The 21,895-nt window shown below is 36.8% G+C and overlaps 1 protein-coding gene across 1 annotated transcript in view; it reads left to right on the top strand.

Annotated features, from left to right (window-relative positions):
* The first annotated feature begins 3,035 nt into the window (after window positions 1–3,035).
* Window positions 3,036–21,895, top strand: part of FARSB (phenylalanyl-tRNA synthetase subunit beta) — a 58,765-nt gene continuing 39,905 nt past the window's right edge. Inside the window, exons 1-10 of the mRNA XM_006906671.3 lie at window positions 3,036–3,370; window positions 5,632–5,687; window positions 8,477–8,631; window positions 10,010–10,079; window positions 10,669–10,784; window positions 14,512–14,662; window positions 15,453–15,561; window positions 16,519–16,589; window positions 18,035–18,096; window positions 18,963–19,014. Coding sequence (XP_006906733.1) covers window positions 3,313–3,370; window positions 5,632–5,687; window positions 8,477–8,631; window positions 10,010–10,079; window positions 10,669–10,784; window positions 14,512–14,662; window positions 15,453–15,561; window positions 16,519–16,589; window positions 18,035–18,096; window positions 18,963–19,014 — 900 coding nt within the window. The 5' untranslated portion in view covers window positions 3,036–3,312. The remainder of the gene's footprint in view (window positions 3,371–5,631; window positions 5,688–8,476; window positions 8,632–10,009; window positions 10,080–10,668; window positions 10,785–14,511; window positions 14,663–15,452; window positions 15,562–16,518; window positions 16,590–18,034; window positions 18,097–18,962; window positions 19,015–21,895) is intronic.

A 21,895-nucleotide genomic window follows, 5' to 3' on the forward strand; every position in this document is an offset into this window, starting at 1 on the left:
TTCATATCGTCAAACTGCTATTTATATTCATGACAGGTGTGTCTAAGAGTGCCAGCTTCCTAAATCACTGCCAACACAAAATAGTATCGTTGTCTCTTTAGTCTCTGGCAGTCTCCCTGGAGAAAATATCTCTGCTATTATTGTTTTAATTTACATTTCTTCTCTCCTCCTCGCTTTTTCTTTTTTGCTTGTATTTAATGAATTGTTTGTTCATTTCCTTTGTCCATTTTTTTATTGCAGTATATATTTTAAAAAAGAAAAGATAATATACCAAGTATTCCTATCATTAAAAGAAAATTTCAAATATTTATCGAGGGTTTGCTTTGTGCCAGTCACTGTTTGAGGTTCTTGGCATATATTAGTGAACAAAATACAAAAAAATCTCTGCCCTATGGAACTTATGTTTTAGCAGGTTAGAGACATTAATGTCTAATACCCATAATAAATAGTGCAGTCAGGGATAGGTCTTTCTGAGAACACTTGTAAGAGCTGAGGGAGCTAGCCCTGTGTGCGTCTGGGGGCAAGAACATTCTAGCAGAGAGAACTGCTGGTTCAAAGACTCCAAAATGGGTCATTGCCTGGTATGTTCAAAAACTTGCATGGGGGCCGTGGTTCTTGGATAGAAAGATCCCTAAACTAACTCATAAATTAATATGATTCTTAATAAAGTATCAAAAGAATGTTTTTCAAAACTTGACAAAATTCTAATCAAGAAAACATAACATGTGAGAATAGTCAGGATGTTTTTGAAAAAGAAATCATGAAAGGTCCACTAACTCTTCCAAATATTGAAATGTATGATACATTATAATCAAAAATAGTTTGGTATTGGCAACGGAATCATTTTCAGCAATAGATCCAAATATATACGGAATTTCAAATACCCTGCAGAAGGTATTTCACATCTGTGGAAAAAAAAGAAACTTGTTTAATAAATCGTGTTGTTTTTAACTGGATCACTGTTTGAAAACAAAATAAAGCTGATTCATTTGCTTGCTCCAAAACCAAAACAAATTTCAGAAAGAGCTGAGATTTAAATGGAGTAGTGGTTGGGGGAAGAATCCATTCAAGTCCTTTAAGAAGTATACATGATTCTAAAAAAAAAATCTTGGAGTGGCGAAAGACTTTTTAAAACATAACCTAACACCCAGAATCTATAAAGAAAAAGAATTATAAGTTAGACTAAAACTATGGAAAAAAGCTTTTTATGAAAAAAATAACAAAATCATATATTAATATTCCTATTGTGTTTCTACTCAGCTATAGGCCATCGAGCATTTGTTTACCTCACTCCCCAAAAAAGAATGTCACATTCATCTCTTGTTTCTCACCTTCATCTTTACTTTCTTACAATACATCCGTGAAGATATACCAGGTAAAATAGAACATTATCAATATTTTTGAAACCCTTTCAGTAGTATCCCAACTTCCTAGGTTGTATCCTTTCAATCTCACTTAGAACTCCCTCCTCTGAGATTTCGTGTTTATTATCCCTTTCTTTTTAGTCATAATATCTATTTATGTATGCCTAAACAATATTCTCTTTAGGTTAGCCTGTTTTTCTTTTTTATATAAATGGCACCATGCGGTATATATACTTCTGCAATTTACTTTTTTATCCAAGTTTACGCATACAGCCGAAGTTCACTTATTTGCATAGCTGTATGTGCTGCATTGCATTCATTCATCATAATGGTTTATCCATTCTAATATTGACGGACATTGGGATGTTTCCTACTTTTTGTTGTAATGAACAATGTAACTATAAACATTCTTATTTTGGTGCACATGGGTATGAGATTCCGTGAGGAATATTTCTGGGCCAGTAATTGCTGGGCAGTAGGGCATGCACATGTTCTGTTTTTCTAGATCAGGCCATATTTCCCAAATGATTGTATCAGTTTATACTCTCACTTACTTGCCAATATCTGATTTTGTCAGATTGTCACATTTTTACCAACTCAGTGGCTATGAAAATATATTTCATTATAATTTTAATTTGCATCTCCCTAATTTCTAATGAGTGGAGAATTTTTTTTATGTTTATTAGCCAGCCTGTTTTTCATTTCTAGGAAATGCTGTCACCTTATTCTTGCTCTCAGGCTGGCCCTAAAATTAGATGAGAGAAGCACTTACCTACATTTTATGATATGGTATCTTAAGGTTTTCCGATTATCTTTCCCATCCATCATCCAATGTCATTTGCGATGAGCACTCATGGCCTAGTTTCCCTTTTCTCTATGACAGCTTAGCTAGTCATAGAGAAGGTACAAAGGTGTGTGTGCAAAGGTGAAAAGCAGGATGGATGAGCTGGAGCTAGTGGGGGAGGAGTATGCCCCTGGATAGTCTGAGAATAGCTGGTTCAGGCGTAGTCAGGAAACCCAATAATGGGATAGATAACAATAATTACAGCTTCCTAGTTTTCAAGACCGATGACAAAGAACTATACTAGTCATTTATGAGTACTGTTTCTAATCCTTATAATAATTCTCTAAGGTGTGTATTATTAACTTTTATAGACAAGGAAATTGCAGTTCAGAGGCCACAGAACTTTTTGGAACGCTCAGAGGAGAGCAGGTCAGCATGCAATAATTCAGGAAATCTTTTATTCATTAACTGAATACTGAATACCAATTTGTGAAAAGAGTTTTACTTGACATTGGAGATGTTTGCCATAGATTGCCTCTGACAATCTATTATGTTGGGCACTGGGAAGTGACTTCCTTTAGCCATAGAGGGAAGCTAATAAAATGAAAAACTGCTTGACTGGCAGTAAGGGAGGCCTAATCCAACCTAGCTACTGGCCTCTCACCTAAATGGCCTTAGAGAGCTTTACTCAATGTAACAGTTTTTCCTGTTTCCAGATTTGCACATGCTTGTCTCCTGGCAGCCTCGGACCCGCCCACTCTCAGTCTCACCACCGCCCCGCGAGGGTTCGTCACCTCGAAGCCCGGCCCCCTACTACGCGCCCGCCCCTCTTGCCCCGCCCGCTAGTTTGGCGTCATCCGCCGTAGTGCGTCAGAGACGTCAGAGCCTTCACGGTCTGTCCTTCCCATTGACCATCAAATCATAGCATATTCTATTAAATTCTGTCTCCTTTACCAGCCTGTAGGTTATTCACCCAATGCAGTTAGATTTACTAAGTTTAATAGTGGAATTTACTTGCGTTCAGATGAAAAACGAAAGGAGAAGCGGTTGGAAGCAGACTGGCAATATTCAAGACAGCCCACACGGGAAGGGCCGGGTCCTGTAAGTCTCCTGTCTCTGAGCGCTGGCCCGCTCGCCGCGCAGGCGCAGTGGGCCCGACTCGCCATGCCGACTGTCAGCGTGAAGCGCGATCTCCTTTTCCAAGCCCTGGGTCGGACCTACAGTGAGTGTCGGCCGCATAGCCTGAGCATTGTGGCTCTCCTCGGCGGCTGGGACCGTCCCCACCCCCACCCCCACCTCCGAAAAGGGCAACGATCATGCAGCCCGGCATGTTTTGGCCTCAGGCGGTCGCGAAGGGAGGGTGCTGACTCCCGGAGCGGCGGGCCTGGGCTGATTAACGTAGCCTCTAGGGACCGGTTTCCCTGCGGCAGCCTTTGCATCACCCGCACATGCCTGGCTCGCCCTGTATGTAGTTCGTTCAGGGATCTCGCATGGAGCGCTTACTGCGTCCCTGGTACCAGGGGACAGATTAAGGATAGAGCCCTGGGTTGCATCCCGAGTGTAACTGGTTGAATGTATTAAGAACCGTATGGGAACTGGGGTTTTCATCTACCCTCTCAAAGACCACTTCCTGTTCCCATAGCTATTCCCGTGTTTCCCCCATGTTTTGTTATGGCAGCTCTCCACTTCCAGGGACTAAAGTCTGTATTATCTGTTGCCGTATAACAAATTACTCCAGCACTTAGGCGTGTGAAACAACAGGCCTTTGTTATTTCACGCAGTTTTTGAGAGGTAGGAATCGAGGGGTGGCTTAGCTGGGTGGTTCTGGTTCGAGTCTCTCACCGTGTTGTAGTCGAGCTGTCAGCTGGGCTCAAGGCTTTGCTGGAGAATGTGCTCCCAGCTCACTCATGTGGTTGCTTCAGACCTCAGTTCACACAAGGATATGAATACCAGGAGGCAGGGATTCCTGGGGCCTCTTTTTTCCTGCCTCAGTCACGGGTACCCCCACCAGAGACCTAGGACTCATTTAGGCTCCTGCTCTCTCACGGTGCCCAGCTCCCATTCAGTCACTGAGTCTTACAGATTTCTGCTTTAACCAAGTTCTCAGTGTATTTTACTTGTTGGAGTAGATCCTTGATCCAGTCCATCCGCCACCCTGCCACCATCCCTTTTTAAAAAATTTTTGTTCAATTACAGTTGACATACAATATTATATTAGTTTCAGGTGTACAACAATAGCGATTAGACGTATACCTTGTCACCATTCTTTAAAATGCAGATGTAATCATGCTTTTTGCTCAGCTGAAAATCCTTCAGTTTAACTGCCCATTGCTTGCAGGCAGGAGAGAGGGCAAATCCCTTGGCTTCTCATGACTTGAGTTCTGCCTCATTGTTCCTTGTATCTCTTCCTAACGTGAATTTTAATGTTTCATCCATATTGAACTTTCCACATACTGTGCCATACTGTTATCTCACTCCCCACGATCTTTGACTAATGAACTCATCCTTTCCATGAGGATTTAGTTGACCCCAAGTGGAGCTGATTACTTTCTTTGTGCCACCTCTGTACCTTGCACTCAACTATGTTTACATGTCTGGTTTCTTTATTAGAGTAGGAAGTAATTAACGCAGGAATTCTGTTTTATTTATCTTTGCAGCCCTGGCACATAGTGCAGTGGCTTGCATATAGTAGGTGTTCAACAAATGTTTATTAAATTGAAGGTTGGTGTCGGGATCAGGAATCTTAAGACCAGCTTTTCACTTGACTATACTGGTAGTGATGGTTTGTGTTTGATTTTTGGTAATGAGAAGATCCTGAAAATGCTGTACTGAGTAGCAAAGCAAAGTAGAACAAAATTTAAAAATGAGAAAGAGAACTGTTTTATTGCAGACCTACTACTTTTCAGGGCACTATGCCAGGCCCATTATCTGTATGAACTCATTTAAATCTTTCCAACAGTTGGCATGCTATATAAATAAATGACTGTAAAATGCTACTTATGGATGAGGAATTTTGATTCACTTTATGGATGAGGCATAGGAATTAGAAAGTTTACATGAAATGCCAAGCTCTCAGAACTAGTAAGTGGCATAGTCAGAATTCAGACTCATTGGCCTGGCTCCAAAGCCACCTCAGAGAATTTCAAATAATAGGATTTATATGATGTTATTTCATTGTGTTGGATCTGTGATTTGGAGCTTACTTTACATTCGATCCCTGCTTAATAAGTTGTTTTTCTTCTAAGTAAATATAAAATTCCCAGTAGATGTAACCTAATTCTATAGGTGATATTAGATATATTAGGTCTTTAATTTATGGGTTTTTTTTCTTATTTTCATACTTTTTTGTTTAAGCTTTTTTTTGTTTATAATGGTGATACAGGATGGCTGATATTTAGAATTCTTGGGGCGAGGCAATAAGAAACTGCAATTTATATACATTTATGCTGATCAGATTAAAATTAGCAATCTCTTTTTTTCTAGCTGACGAAGAATTTGATGAACTATGTTTTGAATTTGGTCTGGAACTTGATGAAATCGTATGTATTGTATATTTATTTTTCAAATATTCCGCACATAAGCACATTTTTCAGAGGTTTACTATATAGTTTATCTTTGTTACCTCATAGTTAAAGGTGAAACACTTGTGGGCCGTGGGGATTTCTGTGTTCTCTGTGTTAAGGGGCTAAGCTCTGGTCTTGAGAGTGTCTTGCTTTGCTTAAAATCTCAAAAGGAGTTCCTGCCTCATTCTGTGTGCAGTCACCTCAAGGTCTCAGGCTGGTGCTGTGGAGACGGGTAGACAGACCATCTAGGTAACTCTAGAATCAGAGTGAGGGGCCTTACTGCAGGGTAACCACATGGAAAGGGGCCTGAGAGCAGTGGAAATGTTGCTGCAGCCAGAGTCACTGTCTCCCCCTCCTTCACTTCGTCTGTCCCCTGCTCCCACCTTCCTCCTTTTCTTTTTGGTGTTAATTTATTCCTAATTCATTACTATATACAGTAGTCTTGTAAAATAATCTTATTTTTTGAAGAATTGCCTATAAAAATGATTATGAAGTGTTTTCCTAGTCTTTTGATTGTGTGATGATTAAAATACTTAAAAAGCCTTATTTGCAAAATAGCTTAACTAGTAATGATTATGTATTAAAGACACTGTACTTATAACTAAAAAGATGAGTTTATGTTTGTCTCGTAATTAGTTTTATTTTTTTCTTAAGCCTTTTATCTTCATCTATTCAATGTTTTATAAACTATAAGGCTAAAAAATCTTCAGGCTGACAAATATGTACTTTGGCCTTGTTTCTGCCGCATACTAATATTATAGAAGTTTTTTTTTATATTGAGCATCTGTATGCTTGACAAGTTGGCTGAGATTTCTGTACATTATATTCATAAGTTGCTATTAATAATTTTATTAGACCTCAAAATTATGTTCGAGGATGTGTGATACCTAAGGGTATTGGTCTGGGTATCAGAAAACTTGAGTAATCATTTGAGCTCCCACATTTACTGGCTTGGACAATCACACTGGCTGTCTGGGCCTCCTTTCCATCTGTGAAATAAGGGGTTTGGATTATATGATTCCTGTAGAGCTCTCCTGGCTCTGAAATTTCTGTGGTCTTTGATTTGTATAAGGTTTTTGTTAGCACTGACAAACCCATTCCTCACATACGGTTTTTGCATGAATCGAGATGCTGAAAATGAAAGATTTAAGTTGCAGTGTCTTTTTTGCAAAGGGATTAGGCCATTTTCTATTCAGATACCTTCATTTCCCTGGTTACCACATTTTCTCCCCTTCTTTTAGAGTTCCCTCCTGAAGTCCAGCATCCCCTATGCAGTGACTCATCTTTCTTTGCTAAAGAATGGCAATTTTATTGACCCCTGTGACTGAACTCTAAATTCTAATGCTGCTTCCTCCTCTCATGTCATTCTCTCATTCCGCCATCTCTTTTCTTCCCTCCTGTTCCCTCCCCTTTTTCCCCCACCTCCTCCTCATTCTGCTCTTTTGCTTTTATTTTTTTTCATCCTCTGTAATTTTAAAAATATGCCTCCCAAGTTTGAGAAGCCCATCATAGATGTTTCATGGAGCCCAGCACAGCTTTGCACGGTCCCAGCCTCGTCTGGACCTCTGTGGTTCCTTAGGGGTGACTTGGGTGCGTAATGCTTACTGACTAAAATGAATTTCCTGTGCAGGTGTTGACTATAATTCTTTATTTGGGCAATAATTTGAACTGCTCATATTGTGGCAGTGGGAGGACATCATGTAAAACAAAAGCCATTGCATATTTTGATAGCACTCCATCAGTTACTTTAGCAGGTTATAGGTGGTAGAAATAGTGGGAGTTCTGCATAAGTTTGTAGACAATTAATTTGTAACATTAATTAATTGTAGCATTAACAATTGGAATGTAACTTTTGAGCATTTCGATTGAAAAAAATTTAAATATATATTTTAGTTCCCTGCTGTAGTAAACATAAGAAAGACTTTAACTTCATAGTTATATTTAAGACAGTCCGTTATTATTCTCTGCTATAATGTGGTGATTCCGATATTCAAAACTTTTTGCCACTGTATTAAAAATTATTAGTTTAGTAATATTTCTCGGTTGCCTTCATTCTTGCTGCTCTATATCTTTGCTGTCACGACATTGCTTCCCATTGTACCGATAATCCCTTCTGATTTACACCAGAGCTTATGGTCTCCTCAGGTGTTTTTGTTTCTATGTGATTACTCTCATTCTCATGTTGCTCCTAGGCTTGGGTGCTCACAGGAATTAGCTTTTAGAGTCATTGCCTTATAAGAAGTTGTATTTCTTTTAGTTGGTGAATCATCTTTACTTTACCTCAGTGACACTTTTGTTTTTAATGTTGTTGCCCTGTGTTCTTAGCGGTGGTTTCATTTCCTTCTGTATCAGGGATGGGCAAACTACTTAAAGGGCCAGATGATAAGCTTTGTAGGCTGTATAGTCTCTGTTAAAACTCAGCCGTTGCAATGTGTAAGTAACAAAAGATAATATGTAAACAGATGGGCCTGGCGATGTTCCAGTAAAACTTTATTTCCAAAAACAAGTGGCAGGCATGATTTGGCCATGGGCCATCATTTGCTGACCCTCGCTTTAGAAGGATTTGTGGTGTTCTGGAGTGAATGAAGATCCTAGCCGTCTGAACTCAGTAAAAGTCATTTCTGTTATTTTTCCTGTAGATATAATAAACTTGTGTTCTTTTGCAGAAAAGAACATGTATAATATAGTTAGTGCTTTAAAGGGCTGACCACTACTTTTTCAAAAGAATTTATTTGGTTTTACTTTATTTTTTGTGCTTGTTTTAGACTTCTGAGAAGGAAATTATAAGTAAGGAACAAGGTAATGAAAAAGCACAGGGGGCATCTGATGTTGTTCTTTACAAAATTGACGTCCCCGCTAATAGATATGATCTCCTGTGTCTGGAAGGATTGGTTCGAGGACTTCAAGTCTTTAAAGAAAGGTAAGGTAATATATTTATTAAATACTCTGCCAAGCTAGATTTCTTCAGCAACTCTATTTACGTTTCTAGAAGAAACCTCGTTGGACAGGTGCACAGCTCTGGTCTGCACAGAGGGGTGACTGGAGGGTGAGATTCATGTAGAATGTAGCCATTTGAAACTGAGAGTATTGAGTCATAGCCTTTCATTTAGGGAGCATATTTTTAAATGGAGTGGTTAACGATTTTATGACTTTAAAAAAATTCTTTAGTGGGTTCATGTGAGTTCCCTGAGTAACCCAATTGGAATAGATGGTTCATTGGATTAATTAAAGTTTGGGAGGAAAAGTGGAGGTGACAAAACTTTATACGCTGTTTTCTTAAGATTTCTAAGGACGCTTGGGTGGAGCTTTCTCATCGGAAAACTGAAGATCTTAACAATGGTCGTTTAGTCTTGGGCAAGTTCATTGGCCTTTCTAGTTTCAATCTCTTAATTTATATTGAAGATTTTAAGTTTGCTTCTAACCCTTCATGTAATAGATATGGAAAGTAATGAATATATTAAAGCGAATAAGTGGTTAAGGTGGTTAAAATTTGGGGGGTTGACCGAGTTGGTGTAATAATCAGTTGGTATAATATAATCAGATGCTTATATTTTAGGTTTAGAGACATTCCCTTAGAGTGTTTCCAAAGCTGCCTGATTAAAATTTCTAACGGCATGTCTGTGACTTTTATGATCAGACAATTAGGAAAGTGACTTAAAACCTTTGCTATTCAAAGTATGATCCAAGGACCAGCATCATCTGCTTTACCTGGGAGCTTATTAGCAGTGTAGATCTCAGCTTCCACCCAAGACCTATTGAATCAGGATTTGTGGCTTAACAGCTTCCCTCGTCGATTGTAAGCACATTGAAGTTTGAGAAACACTCGACTCCTCATAAGAATTACCTGGACTGTGCCTTCAAACTGTACATTTACCAAGCCTTTCCCTTGAATATCCTGATTCAGTTAGGTCCAGATCTGTATCTTTAACCCTGTTTTTCTTAGGAGTTCAGAATCTCGTCCTTGGAATAAAACTTTACCATCGTTTAAACCTCAGCTGATGTTTCAGTGTTCCTCATACAGTTGCTTAGTTAATGGTTTTCTAGCTTCTTGCTGAGACTTCCAGTGATAGGACTCTCATTACCTGAGACATTCTGTACTGTTTTGGGGCAACTTTAAATGTTAGAAAGTTAGTTTTTGTTTTTTTTTGATACTCAGTTCAAATTTGATTTGGTGTAACTTCAATCGATTGTTTTAGTTCTGTTCATTTTTTTTTTTTTTACTTTCTATACCCAGAAGAGAGTATAGTTAATCAAATGTTTTGTTTAATAACGAGCACATTTGTTTTAATTTGTTGTAGGATAAAGGCTCCAGTGTATAAACGAGTAATGCCTATTGGGGAAATCCAGAAATTGATCATCACAGAAGAGGTAATAAGGATGAAATCTCATTTTCCTTCTGAAAACAATCTCTTTTGTGTATGTCTATAACGTGGGGAGGAAAAAAAGAACAAAGCTGACCCAGTGTAATTTCTTTGATCGTTTGCTAAAATGGATGTATATTTAACCTCTAGCTCTTAAAAATTGTCAATTTGTTTTTACCAAGAAATGAAAGAGAACAAAGACATCTGTTTTCCATGAATAATTTTGGAAAATAACATCCAAATGTTTATTTAAGAGATACAATTGTGGTTTAGTAATAGAATTGAGAAGAAAAAATATAAGGAGAGGTTATTTTGGTTAAAAAAAAAAATCAAGTATAAGCAAACTACTTAAAGATTAATTTTTTTCTCAATTATTTAGTAAATTTTCAGACATCTTACTGAAATATAAATTCCATTAGGACAGTGACTTTGTCTCTCGTCACCACTGTATTTCATTACTTGTTGGATGAATGAATATATACTTGTTTGAATGAAAATGCGTGACAGTTATCGAGTGCAGCTAACTTTCTATTACAAAATATTATTACAAAGAAAAGCTTCATATTTGCCATCTCTAATGACATGATGAATTTTAGACAGCTAAAATACGCCCTTATGCTGTAGCAGCGGTTCTCCGAAATATAAAGTTTACAAAAGATCGATATGACAGCTTCATCGAACTTCAAGAGAAATTACATCAGAACATTTGCAGGTTTGTGGTTGCATCTTCTTTTCTCCTTGCCTCTCTCCCCCGCCACCCAGCGCCTCCCATCCCTTTGTCTCTCCCCTCTCTGTATCCTTTTTCTTTCCCTTCCTGTTTCCCTCCCTTCTTCCTTTCTTCTTTGTCTACAGATTTTTCTTCAAAACCTTTCTGGAATAATAATAACGTGAGAGTAACAAGAGTTTAAATTTGCTTTACCAGACAGCTATTTGTTACTGCTTACAAATAGTGTATGCATGGAGGAATGAGAGATAGGGTTTAAATGCTATATAGAGAAGAAATATCTAGTCCTAGAGATTTTCTTGGTTTTGTTTGTTAGTAGTGGTTTATACTAATAAATACTAAACCATGGTAATTTGAGGTATGAGCTGTCATTTTAAAATGGAAAAATTTTTTTTAGCTTACACTGAGTTTTTGAGTATTATTATAAATTGCTACAACTCAAGACTTTTAAATGACTTTTATTGTGTCTTTGACTTTGCTATATACACCATCTCCCGTGTGTAAGATTCCTAACAAGGAGAGGTATAGCGAGGAAGTGATCGAACCACGGTATCTGCTCTGGACATACTTTCTTTGAAAAATTCATTTTTACCTAAGTCACAAGGCATTTCCTCACTTAATTTAACTTTAAGCTCTGTTTTATTTGGTAGATTTGGAAATCGTGAGCTTTTCCAAAGGGGAGGAATAAATCACATCCTAGTACTCTGTGTGCCAGAGTCCTTATCTGCCAGTAAATCCTAATCAGTCTTGTGAGTGAACTTCGGAAGTTTGTGTTTTTCAAGAAATATATTCATTTACTCTAAGTTATAGCATTTATCGGCATAAAGTTTTTGTAATGTTCTCTGGTTATCCTTTTAATATCTGTAGTACCTGCAGTGATATCACCTTTTTCATTCTGTGTCTTTTTTTCCCTTGAAAAAAGGGAAAGATTTTTTCCCTTGAAAAAAGTGGCTAAGTTTTATCGATTTATATTGATCTTTTCAAAGAACCAGCATTTGCTACATTGACTTTTCTTTGCTTTTTTTTCCCCTCTGTTTTTCAGTTTTTCACTGATTGAACAATAATCTCTGTAGGGCTAATTAGTTGCTAATTAGGGCTAATTAGTTGCTATGACCGAGGCAGGTCCTTTGTGCCTACTTTACGCATGGCCACTGAGCAGTGGGTTTTCTTTCTGTTTGGACAGCAGTGTTCCTCCTAGTTCCCTTGGATGGCTCTTCCCTGTTGCCTCGGGGTGTCTCTTCACACGCACGTGCACGTGCCCATCGGTACTCAGCTGAATGCTTGAGGGGGCCCCTCCACGGAGCTCCAGAGCTCACTCCCTCTGTAGCTCTCCCCGCAGTACTCTGTCCGTTGAACTCTGGCCCTCTTAGTCTCCCTCAGCTCTGTCTCTTTAAGCCAGGGAGTCCTCTGGGCTCCAGCTACCTTCTCCCACCTTTCCTGCCCTGCAACTTGGAGACCCTTTCAGGCAGTAAACTGGGGCAATCTGGGGCTCACCTCACTTGTTTCCTGTCTCTCAGAAATTGCTGCCCTTCATTGCCTAATATCCAGTGCCGGCCATGAAAACCATTGTTTTATATATTTTGCACCTTTAATGGTTGTTTCAGGCAGGAGAGTAAGTCCAGTCTCTGTTACTCCATCTTGGCCGGAAATATCCACTGAACTTTTTGCTTCAGTTATTGTACTTTTCATCTCTAGAATCCATTTGGTTCTTTTTTTAAAAGTTGCTCTTTTTCTGCTGATAACTTCCTTATATTTTCATTTTGTGTCAACTTTTCCCATAATTCTTGAACAATTTTTTTTTGTTTTGTCCTAGCACTTTTGAAATCTGGTGATTTGAAAACCTGGGTGACCTTAGCACTGATTTTTGTGCACAGGTTTTGTTTGGAGTATGAGTCAATCTCTGTTTCTTCCCACGTCCACTGCTTTTTGACTGCGTTATAGAAGATGCTCCTGATTGTGTTCTGTTTCTCAGAGGCGTGGTCTTGTTCTTGCAGGCAAAGGCTTGAGTATTTGGCTAGACTCAGGCTTGAAACACTTGGCTGGATGAGACCTCTGCAGTTGGCAGCCCCTGAATTTGCTACCAGTCCTTTCAGTTTTCACCTGCTGCCTTTTCAGACCAGTGCTTTAAATTTTTTGTCAGTGTAATAAGTAAAATCTTGATTTTAACTATTTTTAGTTTTCATAGCTATATGTATATTTGGGATAGTAATCATTTTTCTATATATATATATATAGTAAAGCTTTTCTATCAGTGTGTCTTTTGGCGTTGGGGGTTTTTGGATATGTGTTTTCAATTTGGCTAGTCACATTTATTATTTATCAGTCTTCTTATGTGAACTCTGTTTTGTGTCTAGCTTAAGAAGGGGCATCTTATTCCAGAGCTTTAAGCATTGTTATCCTATATTTTCTTCAAATAATTTTTATGGTTTCTTTTGTGTGTGTGTATATTTGTCTCTTGTTTTTCAAAATGCATAGCTCTTTGATTCATCTGGAATTTTTTTTGCGATTGGTTTGAAGTTGAAATTTGGTGATATTTTGAGGTATTGTTTTAGGATTAAGAGACCATTATTAATACCTAAGAAAGCATAGACTTTCTTACTCATGGATTTGTCCATTGTTAATTTATCTAAACTGAACAAACCATGTATATTTTTCAACCTATGGTAGTTCTGGGGTTACCTTCCATAAGCCTGTAACTCATTGGGTAAAGTAACACTTTTTTTCTGATTCTTGTCAACAATATTATTCAATTCAACTATATTTATTAAAGGTTTAGTCACTGGCCTTAGATATTGGTTTCCTACAATATTGGTTTCCTGCAAATTTTAAAAACTATTTCATAGTTCATATAACAGATTTTAATAAAATCCTTGATCACTAATGCAATTCATTTGTTTGGTATGTATATGTGGTTATGCATAAATATGCAAATGTATGTGCACATACATCTAAAACCAATTTATGACATCTTAAGAACATTAAACTCTGACCAAGTTTCTCTTTTCGAATTGTCTGATGGAAAGTTTAGAGCCAAATTTGTGAACCTCTCTATAAGATTGTGGACCTTTAGATTATAATTGAGTATTAACATCATTCCTGGCTCTGTTTTACACCCCTGCTTCTATTTTTTTCTCTCCTAATTTGTTACTTATAAATTCCTAAAATACCTTAAATCCTTGGCAGATAAAGTGCAAAACAAATGACATTAATAGCTTTTGAACTTTCCCTGCACTTTAAACTTTAAATGTAATTTACAGTTCTTAAAAGTAATTTTTCTCCATTATTAAGGCAATACAGCTGTGTGACAGAAAATTTAGGAAAATACAGAAAAGCCAAAAAATAAAGCAATTCGGTACTTTAATAAAAAGTTTATGTTTACTTGAGGACACTAAGGGGAAATAAGGTTAGAAAAAGGTAGAGGGAATGTTGACCTTGAAAACATTAAGTAACATTACTTAGGAAAGCATAGTGGCAAGGAATACACTTCAGCTACTGAAATAATGTTTTTAGTAGCTTTGTAATTTCTCATTGCTTTTGATGGTTGTGAGAATATGTTGCTTATATTCCCCTAAAGTTGTCATACAGCAACAGGCAATTTTAGGGAAGTGTCTAAAAATAATTTTTAAAAACCTATAGTCTGTGTTATCTTTAGAATTTCTGCTTTGGAATAGTCAAATCTTCTTTTCTATGTCTCTTTCTCCCTCTCATCATTTAGGAAAAGAGCATTGGTTGCTATTGGTACCCATGATTTGGACACTTTGTCAGGCCCATTTACTTATACTGCGAAGCGACCTTCTGATATCAGATTTAAGCCTCTAAATAAGACGAAGGAGTATACAGCCTGTGAACTGATGAACATATACAAGGTAAGTGTTCTTTTATATCATGCAGTAGCTCTACATAAATCATGAAATTTCTTCAAAGTCAGTTCTTGGAATTAGAGAAATGTAATGAGTGCTTTAAAAAAAAAAAAAAGCAATGTCTGAGCTCTAACCCAGAGATACTGATTATTTGATCTAAAGAGAGGCTGGAAGTAGTTTTGTTTTGTTTATTATTACGTTTTTATCCTCTTTGACGATTTTAATGTACAGCCAGGATTGAGACCCACTGAAGTAGACCATACCACATTGTAATATTTATTTGGATACGATGCAAGGATAAAGAACAATAAGTTTAGCCAGTTTTGTGGAGGGGGGAACTATTACAGAGTGCCTAACTCTCATATTATCATTTTAGAGTTCAGCAGTGAAAATGAATTCAGTAGTCACTTTAAATTGCACATAATGAATAAAAGTAGTGGGTAGCATTTGAAAAAAGTAGCTGTTTTCCTTGGCCTTTGCCAGTGATTTCTTCTGATTTATCTGAATAGTTTTTGTGATAGTGTGTTTTATTTGAGATGATTCAGCCTTACCAGTGCAAATTTATTTTCACTTTTGAAAAATAGCTCAATTGTGTTCTCATCTCTCTCCAGTAGGAGATGAGGCTGTATGAGGATATTGAGATATTAATTCATGTTAGAAACTTTTATAAACTTAGAACTTTCTATAATTTGGAGCTGTTTGGTTTCCTTGCCCCTCCCCCATTTTTTTATACTAGGTAAACTAATTGCATTGATAGAAATAAAAAACTAATTTCGTTTGACTTAATTTCTTTCAGAATGACAATCACCTTAAACATTACTTACATATCATTGAAAATAAACCCCTGTACCCAGTTATCTGTGATAGCAATGGTGTTATCCTTTCAATGCCTCCAATCATCAATGGTGAGTTATCGCTTAAGCATCAGATTTTTTGCTGTCTCTTTTCATTCTTCAGCATTTCTGTAGAATTCTCAATAGACTTGGCTGAATTAAATAACTCAATCTGAGAATCTCAAGTCTTTTGTAGATTTTATTGTAATGGTTCTTTTTATTCATTTATTTAACAACATTTTACTTGGGATTTTTTTACAATTTATAAATGCCTAAATATGTGTAAGTTTATAAATACTTTCTGATGCTGGTCTCTGGATTCTGTTATATTCATCCAAAGGGTTTTGATGTTTAGGTTTCAGCAGGTAATTCACTTGGTTAAAGTCAAAGTCAAATTCTGTTTTGCCTGCTGTTATTTTATAGTTAAACTAAAGCTTTCAAACTGAATTTTACCCTCTTAACTCCTTTCTGAAGTCTTTTTGATAAGGAAACATGAATGTGTTTATACGATTTAATGATGTCGAAGCCGTAGGTATTTGCTTTTCTAGAGGTGAGCAGGGCGATTAGTTGATTCATGATTGGAAGGAGAGTCTTTGTCGTCTCAAGATCTTAGACTTCAGCAGCTATAGTGGCTAAGAACCTGGGCTTCAGAGTTAGCCAGATCCAGGTCCAAGTCTTACTATCCCTGCTTCTTAATACCTGTGATCGTGGTCAGTGAGCTTAATCTCTGAATCTTAGTTGTCCTGCCGACAGCTCTGACACAGAGTCATGGTGAAGATGAGATGAAGCAACCTCTGTTAAGAGCTTGACATAGCACCTGACACACTGCATGCACTCAGTAAGGCTTGTTATTATTTTATTTTTATTTTCTAGCCTGCAATGGGGCTTAAAAGTTGTACATCACCTTACTTTGAGATGTTAGTTTATATTGTATTTTAAATTAAAATGCACTTTGTTTTTAGAGCTTTTTAGTACACTTATATTGCTGAAACTGATAGTTTTGTTATTGTCATTTTATGTTTGTTGTAGGAAATCATTCCAAAATAACAGTAAATACTAGAAATGTATTTATCGAATGCACAGGAACTGACTTTACTAAGGTAAGTAAAACTTTTTTTCTTTTTTTTGTGCTGTCAGACAGGACAGATTTTACTTCTGGACCAAGATTATGTGGGAACATATTTTAGAAATTTAGAATATTAGATACAGGTGTTCTGTACTTTGTCATTCAATCAACAAATATTTAATGAACACCTACTGTCTTCCTAGTGCTGCAAATTTAATAACGAACATGTTTCTTGATTTCAAGGAACTCATAGTCTAGTGGGAGAATTAGCCATATGCCTAACTGTAGAACAGAATGGGATAAGTATTGTAATGTGATCTGTTTCAATTATTTATCTTGGTTGGCTTAATTTATGCGCTAAGTAATTTGGTACCTTTGTGTACTTGGTAAAAAATTTTTTAAAACAAACCGTCTATAAAGAAGTGTTATTTAGCAGATTGATACAGTGTTTATGCACACAGTGATATCTAGAATATGGAGAATACTAGTTATTCATTCACTTTTAGCCACAACGCGGATTGAATTGGTATGGAAGTTTTTTTCTGCAGCATATGATTTCTTTATACATGTTAAGTAAGGAAGTCATAGAGCAGTTTAAGAAAGGTAAACTTGAATCGCAGGAGAAGGCTGGAGTATAGAAGTAGGACCAATAATGACATTCACAGATACCTTGCGGAATTGGCATCCATTGTTAGGTGTTTTATTTATAACTTTATGTACTATATTTGCCTTGAAAAATATTGTCAGGTTAATGTTCCTATTAAAAACTTTTTTAAAAAAATTCATGCATTAGCAGAACTTGGAAGTCTTCTTGAAGCTTGTATATAGAGTGAGGTATATATAAAAGCAAAGCATATATCCCAATAAAGTTATTGTATTTTTTCCTAAGCATTTTTTTTTTCAATTAAAATTTAACAAATCTCTGTGGCCTTCATTATGTGTCAGGCATTGTTCGTTGTTTGTTACATGTATACACACATACACGGGCACACATAGACGCATATATAATCTTCATAATAACTAAATGTGGTAGGAACTTTATAACCCCCTCTTAACAGATGAAACTAAGGTTCAAAGACAGTAGGTAATTTGCAGAGTCAGACTGCTAGTAAGGGGCTGAGCCATGAGTCAGATCTGGCTGCAGAGACTCGTGAGATTGATAAGGTTTACTGCCCTGGTTAGCCATATGTCTCTCTCAAAACCTGGTAAACCCAAGGGAGTGGGCGGGAGGAGGTAACTTATTTGTCTCAGTCACGTATTGTAGCTCTAGGAGAACCGAATAAATGCAGAACACCTGAAAATAAGGGCAGGCCAACATTAGCCTGGGTTTATTTCACTCCCTTTTTTTAGAATTATATAAAGGTCCATTTTTAAGATGTTTAAGGACTTATTATATTAGATATTATTCATTTCCATCTGAGTGAAGAGATAATATGCATATTTATAGGTTAGCATAATATTTGTCTTTTTCCTTTGCAGGCAAAAATAGTTCTTGATATTATTGTCACCACGTTCAGTGAATATTGTGAGAATCAATTTACGTAAGTTCATTTGGCACCTTTATCGATGGCCTGTTGTTCTAAAGGCAGAGCTAAATATAAAGATGAAAATGGTTTTCCTATAACTAGAAAGTATAATCTCTTTAAGGAGCTAAGACATGTACATAAATAATGTATAAAATAAAATGTGATAAGTGCTCTGAAAGTTTCAGTGATGTTCCGGCCGTTTGTAAGGGCAAATTACTGCCTCCTGAGGCAATCTAGGCAGGTCTTACGGAGGCAGTGACATTTAAGCTGTGTTTAAGGCTCATTGAATTTGAGGATGTAAACATGGAACAGCAAAAGGAAGAGCTAAACAAGAGTAGAGAAGCATATGTAAGAGCAAGGATCCCCTATATATAGCAATAAGATTATTGTAATTTTAAAAAATTTAACAGACCTATATGGCCCTCACTGTATACCAGCATCATAGTTTATTCTAGAATATTAATTATAATTCAAAATAAATGTGTTACTGTAGAAAGCGGGACTGAAATTTTATGGGCAATATCAGTTGCTGCTTTTTTCATTGATTCGTGCTTTAGTGGTTGTGTCGGTCAGTTTCCATTGTGTAACACACCACTCTGCTGAAGCCTGGACTGTGTTTATCACTCACTTGGTGAGGAGTCCACAGAGAGGATGCACAATTTGCAGTATTGGGAAACAACCGTATCAGGTGGGTGCTACCCAAAGGGACATGGGAGCCACAGGCGAAGGAATGGTAATGTTGTATTGAGAGGGATTAATCCACGCAGCGCTGTTGGAATGTGAATAGTTTGGAGTGTTGAGGCTACAGTTGCAGAACAAGTGAAAAATTGATTAACCATACACATTTCTAGAATTTATGGACCCTTTTTTTATTTTTTCAGGGTTGAAGCAGCTGAGGTAGTTTTTCCTAATGGAAAATCGTATACCTTTCCAGTGAGTATTTAAGAAGTGACTTGATGATGATGATGACAATAATAATAATAATGGCTTTAGAGTGCTTGTGGTCTATCAGTCCATCCATCCACCCACATGCCAAGCTCTAGATATGCATTATATGGATTTAATTTTCACATTAACCCTGTGAAGGTGGTTCATCCTAGATGGAGATACAGAGACCTTGAGATGTTAAATAGCTTGCCTATTAGTGTTAAATGGTACAGCTAGGATTTAAGCCCTGACTGACAGTTCAACTTTAGCTCCCAACATGCTGCATTATACCACAGTATTACATGGTCATGATTTATGAGATTTATTCTCTTATTAACTAGTTAACTGGTAATTTATAGTCTCACCCCTTTTAAGATTGCTCAGCCCTCCAAACCTAATGAGTGTGTCCACATTTGAATTAACAGTTGCTAAGGGCCATCACTGTAACTAATAACTCCAAATGTATTACCAGGACTGATTTAGTGGTAAATACAATTATATAGAATCTTGAAGATATAGAATCTTGGCAAAAAATCTAAACGAGCATTATCATCTGTGCTTTTTTCCCCCAAGATGGCTTTATAAATATGAAGATGGCCATTTTGATATATGACATGGTCATTTTAATATATGACAGTATTCCAGTCATTTGGTTATGGTTCTGATTCAGTGAGGCTATTTTTTGATGAGCTCTTTTTCTTTGAATTTTTCACTATTCCTGTTATTTATAAAGTGAATCAGAGCCTAGAATAGTTCCTATTATTCAAATAGCTTTTAAAGTAGATAAAACCTGCCAAGATCAAAACCTTCCTTTTGCTGATAACATTAGCATTTAGCATCATATTTTATCCTAGAGTATTAATTATAATTTAAAATAAATGTATAACTGTAGAAAGCATGACTAAAATTATGAACACTATCATTTTTTTAAAAAATTGATTTTAGTGGCTGTTATCAGTTAGCTTTTGTTATGTAACAAACTACCCCAAGAATGAGTGACATAAAATAACTGATTTGTGTATTTCATGATTCTGTTGGTCACCTGGTTCCTCTGGTCTGGGCTGGCTTGGCTAACCTCCGCTGGGCTCACTCCTGTTTAGTCAGCCCGTTTGTAGGCTAGTACCTGGATGACCTGGAATAGTCTCACTCACAGGTCTGTTTCCTGGCCATGGGGCTGACACGTCAAGGGTTTCTCATCAGCAGCCTAGGTTGGTTTTCATTACATGATGGTGGTTGCAAGATTCCCAACAGCAAGAGAACATGTCTAATGCTCAAGTGCTTTTAAGCAAGATACCTCAGTGGCCAAAGCCAGTAATTTTGCTAGATTGAGGAGAAATGAATCCAAGACCATGGGCACAGAGACTGGAAGAATTTGTGGCCATTTATACAGTTTACTACCATGTAGATGGGATTAGCCAGAGATAGCTTTTTAGTCTGTTTTAAAATAATGTCTGATTTGAAAAAGTTTCTTTTTAATATGAAGAATTGTCAAGTGTTAAAAGTGAAATACGTACTTTTGGGAAGAAAAAGAAATATGTTAAAATTTAGTTCTCATGTAGATAATTTTTTGAAATCATTAATATTGTAAAAAGCTTTTGTAAATTATTAATAAATGATTAATTAATTAATGATTTTGTAAATCATTAATATTGTAAAAAGCTTTTGTAAATTTGAAATGGTGGGCTTTCTGTAAAGGAATACTATACCAGTGTGTGACCTTTTGTTAACTTCTTTCTTTCTAAATTTAGACTAGAAAAGCTCATAGATTGTCCTCTCAAGAAAGAATGATCCTTGGGGGAAACTGATTCTTTCTCACATAAAATAGCATATTTTTCCAAATACTTCGAAAGTTCTTTCCTAGTTTTCTGTTATTTCATATAAAAGAATAGAGTTTGGAATAAGAGAGCTCGAAGAGGAGAAAGTGTTAGGTAGTCAGAGAGTCGTGGTTAATGGTGTGAGCTTTGAAATTAAGCTACCTGAACTTGTTTATTCATTAATTCGTTCATTTATTGCTTCATGAATGCTTATATTCGTTAACTATATACCAAGTGCTTATTATCTAAAAAGCATTTTTTCAAGCACTGGGAATATAACAGCACTAGAGTTAAGCAGCTTACTATCATTGTGATCTGGGACTCATTATTAATCTAAAACTCAGATTCCTTAATGGTAAATTGAGAATACTAATGATATCTGTTATGAGGGTTGTGATTATCTTAAAAGTGCCTTGTGCTGTTTAGGTCATAATAGCTATTCAGTAAAAGTTTGCTATTACTGTTACAAGCATTAGCACCCTGTCCAATGCTTCCCAAACTCTAACGTGCATTCACATCACCTAGAGCTCTTGATAACATTCAGTTTCAGATTCGGTAGGTCTAGTGTAACTGCCGCTAGCTATGAAGGCTTGAGAGTCTGCATCTCTAACAAACACTAGGGAGGCAATGATGCTTCTGCCCAAGAATTGCACTTTGAATAGCAAAGCTCTGGCTCATCGTTTTTACCTGAGTCCAAACAGGTTTTTAAATTTATAGCCTTTTTGCTAGTGGCCGTTATATTTTTGAGGGTAATTAACGATAAGAAATATTCATACAGATGCTCCAAAAGTGCTGAAAAGTCTGGATTTTATGTGAGTTTGTTCCTGCCTAACATGATAGAGTTACATATTGTTCAAAGGCCTGTGGGTACCAATTCACGAGATACTCCCAGCAGTGCCGTCTCCTGGAGCAGCTTGACAGCTACGACTGGAAGCGTGGTTGAATCTCCCCACCTGGAAAAATGAAAGGAATGTTTTCATAATACTTCTGGACTTAGTATGATGGCTAGTACATTGTGACATGAATTATTATATCTTATTCATAAACACCTGCTTCCATGCTATAATGCTAAA

This window comes from Pteropus alecto, unplaced genomic scaffold, assembly GCF_000325575.1.
Source record: "Pteropus alecto unplaced genomic scaffold, ASM32557v1 scaffold110, whole genome shotgun sequence".
NCBI lineage: Eukaryota > Metazoa > Chordata > Mammalia > Chiroptera > Pteropodidae > Pteropus > Pteropus alecto.